The 5331-nt window shown below is 54.3% G+C and overlaps 2 protein-coding genes across 2 annotated transcripts; one reads left to right on the top strand and one right to left on the bottom strand.

Annotated features, from left to right (window-relative positions):
* Nucleotides 1-212: 212 nt before the first annotated feature.
* Nucleotides 213-2330, bottom strand: STEHIDRAFT_164071 (uncharacterized protein; the record flags this gene model as incomplete). Its single annotated transcript, XM_007311801.1, has 9 exons — nt 213-244; nt 279-409; nt 460-676; nt 733-807; nt 862-984; nt 1039-1080; nt 1137-1238; nt 1294-1338; nt 1664-2330. 9 exons carry the CDS (start codon nt 2328-2330, stop codon nt 213-215), a joined length of 1434 nt encoding a protein of 477 aa, XP_007311863.1.
* Nucleotides 2331-2646: 316 nt separating this feature from the next.
* STEHIDRAFT_173254 (uncharacterized protein) lies at nt 2647-5257 on the top strand (the record flags this gene model as incomplete). The annotated part of the gene is made up of 4 exons (XM_007311800.1): nt 2647-4022; nt 4076-4256; nt 4318-4965; nt 5071-5257. Exons 1-4 carry the CDS (start codon nt 2699-2701, stop codon nt 5255-5257), a joined length of 2340 nt encoding a protein of 779 aa, XP_007311862.1. The 5' UTR covers nt 2647-2698.
* Between the last annotated feature and the right edge of the window lie 74 nt (nt 5258-5331).

Below are 5331 nucleotides of genomic sequence, written 5' to 3'. Positions count from 1 at the left end.
TTCCAGGCGCTCGCAGATATCCTCGTAGAGTCCAGGAAAGCCCTTGTATGACAGTTCGGGATGAAGCTCAAACAAAGCCCACTGCATCTTCCAAGTCTCGACAGACACACCGTCTGGTTTGCACTTCAGGAATGCTTCGAGAACGGAAACCCGAGACAGGACCGAAATCGCGACGCCATTTTCTGCAATATGCCGATTCTCATCGAGTTGCGCTAGGTCGCCAGATATTGGGTGGAACTTGGACCTGCGTGCGAGAGATTTCAGCGTGCCGGACATACTGCGAAAGCCAGGATCGGTGGGATCGTTTCCGGGTTCGGAGCGCCGACAGGAAATACCAAAACCACAGGCCTTTCCAAGGAGGCGTGCACATGTCTGAGTCTTTCCGGTCCCCGAAGCGCCAGAGAGCAGACTTTAAGAGTGTCAGTGCATTTCGATAATCGAACAAAGAAAGACACGCACGAGACTCGGGCCGAAAATTCGTTAGCTAAAGGATCGGTCTTGTCTTTTTTCATACCGATCAAATCGCGCGCAAAGACCGAACTGCTCTCTCCCCCAAGCTTAAATTCTTCGGACAGCAGTGATCCTTTCTTTAGGCGATCAAGAAAGGCCTTGTACGTCTGAAAGACATCATCGATAGTCTGCTTGACTTCGTCCGGGCTTCGTTTCCTGGGTGTGTCTGCGCCGGGGCCAATTCAAAATGGGCATCAGGAGAACGTGGATGACGTGACTCACAGGGTTCATCAGATGGGTGTGGATGCTGTGAGCTGGGAGGTGCTGTCTTGACTTGCTCGAAAGACGGCGCAGGGGCTAAAGTGAAAGCGTCAGGTTCTTGATTCCAGTGAAGCAATAATGTGGACGTACGATCTTCCGGTGTCGCATCCGTAGTCGGGACATCTAAAGTAGGTTGGATAGTTTGCGTGACGGGCTTCGGGTTCGGGTTCGGGTTCGGCCCATTCGGTTGCGGGCTCTTTCTTTTGGGTGTACCTGCACCAATGTCAAGTTAGATTTGGCATCGAGTGTACGTGAATCATGACTGACCTGGTCCTTCGCGGTGCTCCGTGCCTTGATTCTCGGGTGTACCTGCACCGGTGTCAAGTTAGAATTGACATTGAGTGGACGTGAATGACATGACTCACGGGGTGGTTCGCCAATGTGCTGCACATAGGATTCACCAGATGAGCGTAAATGATGTGGTCCAGAGGGCGATGCCATAACTTTCTCGAAAGACGGTGAAGGGGCTAAAGTGAAGAGTGTCAGCTTCTGGATACATTTGACGCAATAAGGGGAACGTACAATCGTCCGGTGTTGAACCCAAGGTGGGTAGGGTTTTCCACGCTTCTATAATTTCAAGTCAGTGCTATTCTTGTCATTAGTAGATCGGGAAAAAACTTGCCATGATTGACAATCCCATAGAAGTCAGAAGCCACGATATCCATTGGATGAGAGCTGATCAAATGCCGCCGAAAGGACTGGATCAGATCACGCAACGTTTTGTGTTCGTTCAACAGAGCCCAGGCACCGTCTGTGACCAGTGTATGGTGTATCCCCAGAGCGACCAGAAGCCTGTCAGGAGTCACCCTTGCCAGATCCAATGGCGGCACCTCCCTGCTTGCAGCAGTTAATATCTCTTGACACTTTCTTGAATACTCTGCCCTTTGCATACGAGACAAGTTCCTCCAAAGAGACGAAGTATCTGGTGAAGCTTGCGCATGCGACCGAGTAGCATCCATAGAGGTCTCACAGTTACCATCGGGAGCGCCGATGCGAGAGTGATGTGCGTCCGATTCTTCCTCATCAGATGATTCGGGTATAGGGTAGAGTGCGTGTGAGGGGGAGGGGCAGGGGGAGTGGGAAGGCGAAGACGAAGGAGTAGGGAAATCCGGAAAAGCACGACGAAGACTCCGCCCGAGCAACAATGAGTTGTCGTCTGAGTTGAAGGGTCCTTCTGAAGCAGCACGTGGAGGAATGGGTACGGGGGCGACATTTGGAGGAACGGAGGCGACATGTGGAGGAACGGGGGCAACGGGCGGAGGAATGGGGGCGACTTGTGGAGGAATGGGGGCGACTTGTGGAGGAACGGGGGCTACATAGGGAGGAACGGGGGCTACATAGGGAGGAACGGGGGCTACATAGGGAGGACTTGAGTCGTTCATAGAGGGTCCTTCTGAAGCAGCATGCGGAGGAACGGGTACGGGGGCAGCATAGGGAGGACTTGAGACAGGGTTCCTCTGAAGCAGCACGCCGAGGAACTTGGGGGGGATATAGCGAGGACGATTTGATACCTGTTCGGAAGGGGGTAGATGGTCTGCTGTCCGCTTTCCTGTAGACATGGCGTGTTCGAAGAATCGAAGGACAGAGAGCAGGGTCGGGACTAGAGAGTCAAGAAAGTTACGAGGGGGAAGGCCGGGGTTGATGGTGGAAGAGAGGAGAGAGGCGAGAAAGCAAGAGCAGGCGACACGAGAGCTTTGAACGGCCGACGTTGTGTTTGCGGATCGTTCCGCGTCTATGTCGTCTTAAATAAAGTAAGCGAGGAAGATAACGGTCGAGCCTGACACATAACGTGACCTTCGGACACGGTGGCGCCGTGGAAAGGCGGGACGCCTCGGCCGACGCGCTCGCGTCATGCCACGTGCCCAGTTCCTTTCTCCTCGACCACCGCATACCTCCTTTCACGCTTGGACAATCCAGTCCATGCACGATGTACCCGCTTCAAGCTATACAGAATTGCACAGAAAGGAAACGTCGACGCGAAGATGTCGATAGCCCAGACGAACCGCCAGCAAAGCGACATCACCAGCGACATCTGACGGCCACACCATCGAAGCGTAAGGCGCGTCTCTCGACGAAGCCAGCCCTCTCGACTCAGAGACGCTATTCTCTGAGGGCAACCGCAGAGCGGGCACGAAGCAATATCGCAAACGATCTAGCTCATATTCCAGTTGCTCCCGCTCCCCTTCCCATTCCAACCCCAGTTCCCGCCCCAATCCTTCCAACAACCCGCATCCCCACCAAACGTCCACGCAACGCTCTGGAAGCCGATATCTGTGAAGAGCCACCGGCAAAGCGTCACCACCAGCGACATCTCACATCCCCACCGAAACGTAGGACCCGTTCATCGACAAGGGCGACCGCCCCTACCCAGAGCCGTTATTCGCTCAGGACCACCGCGGATCGTGTTCGAAGGAATACTGCAGCAACTTTGGCTCACAACTCGACTGTCGTACCTCCCATTACTGCTCCAACCCCAGCTCAGACCCCAATCGTCTCTCCGCCCCCCGTCCTCGCGAAGCGTCGACGCCTCACTGTCGAGGACGATTTCGACGTCGATGTCTCCGAAGAACCGCATGCAAAGCGACATCGTCTGGCACCGTCACCTTCGAAACACGCGAGCGACTCGTCGACCAGGCCAGACATCGCCATTCAGAGCCGTTACTTTCTTAGGATGACTACGGATCGTATTCGAAGGAACATCGCAGTAACCCCTCCTCACATTCCAGCTGCCTCCCCTTGCATTCCCGTACAAACCCACCCTTGCGGATCGACGCCTACCCCGGAATTCGTCACGATCCCTGCCTCAACCTTTGTCGACGCTCCGGTTGCTCCTTCAGCTCGCACCTCCGATCGCGTCCAAGCTCACCGTATCCCCATCCAAGCTTCCAATACTGCCGCAACTCCCCTTCCTCTCCAACCTTTGGCTAATATCCCCACTCGTCCTCCCGTTGATATCTCGGCTACCAGTGCTACCTCAGCACACACACATGTTCCCTGGGAAGAAGTTCCTGGACGCGAACGAACTCGTCTGTCCGCAATGTGGGACAAATTAATCATTCGGGTGTGGGGCGGATACTCCATGTTCGAACTTGGAGGCCTGAATGCCTATGCCCGAGCGCTGGGTTTATCGTCTTGCGATAAGCCCGATGATCTCATTACGCACGCCGTGCTTGTCAAATATCCAGAGCTCGTGGACATCGTCGGGGAGTTTCGGGATGACTTTACCAAACTCTATAAGTATTGTGACCATCGTGAGTGCAGCTGTTCATCGTCCCTTATCCTTGTACTTACCGGGGATTCCCAGCTGCATTCTTCAATGCCCTCGATGCACCGATTGACGCGGCGTTAGCCGAAATAGAACCTCTGTTCATGAGCTATCGCTTGCCTTATTTCTATGATTATTTCGATCCTTTCTCAGTCGATAATCTTGCTGTGGCCCTGGGGGACAGGTGGGAACCTGTGGCAGACACCTTCGAGGACCGAAAGTGCGTTGATCTTTGAGATTCATTTTGTAGCCCTCACTGATCCAGTTGTAATCCTTGGTAGACCTTATAAGACCATGGATCCCGAACCACAGACATTAACGCTTGTAACAGGTGTCGGCACACACTGGGGTTTCTATTTCGCATATTCGCCAAATAAAACAACGGAAGAAGTTTGCAAGAGTAACTTGTCCCAAGACCTCCTCCTCGCCACCCAAGAGCTCGGTGCCACCGTCGACACCGCGTCACTCAGCCCTGAAGCCATATCATGTCGTACCGCTGCGGCGGAGCGCTGCTTCTATGCCCTCTATCTCACCCGCATCATCGTACTTTCCAGATTTTTGGAATTTCTTCCTAAAGACTTAGATGATGGTTATCACCATGCATGTTGGGCCGTCTTTCAACGGAACCCACCTCGGACATCGGAGGGTGACGATGTTTTCTCCGTGGTCTACCGACAGGTGGCGAGGGCTCGAGGTTCCATTGCAGAGCTAAGGCGGACGGCCGAAACCCGTTTCGAAACTCTGGTTGAGAGGAACAAGCGCCTGTTCGTCAGGCTAAATGCACGGGGGGCCCGCTACCCCCCGAGGTTTCCATTCTACCTTGCAGTCGACGAAGTCGAAGCCCCCACTTCCCCCAATTTGTTGAGCGGTCGCCGTCCGGCCTGTTCACGGTTTGGCGTCAGTGCCTTGTTTTATGGATTTGATACTCCGTGAGGCCTTTCTCATATCGTGTGCGTATCTTCCTTTATCCTTCGTCCCGTGTCTTTCGCCTATTCTGACCCCGCCATTGTCTTGTTAGTTGTCGCTATTCACAGCCTCGAGTTCGACTTTATCGGATGTACCTGGCCTCTACGTCTCCCGAACCCCGCCTCGGTAAAGGATACCGCAAGAGCCGCTTGCAGCCCTGAGACACAACCGCCCTCCGTAGTCCTCTCATGCTCAGCTTTGTTGCCTACCTCCTGGGCGACGATCCCGCACTGCATCCTGCGCGCACCACTTTAGCTTAGTGGTCGCGAGGAGGTCTCAGGCGTTCCCAGCCGATGGACATCTCAAGACCTACGCCCCAACCCAGACCC

This window comes from Stereum hirsutum (genome assembly GCF_000264905.1).
Source record: "Stereum hirsutum FP-91666 SS1 unplaced genomic scaffold STEHIscaffold_52, whole genome shotgun sequence".
NCBI lineage: Eukaryota > Fungi > Basidiomycota > Agaricomycetes > Russulales > Stereaceae > Stereum > Stereum hirsutum.
This window is presented reverse-complemented; position numbering and strand designations above follow the sequence as displayed.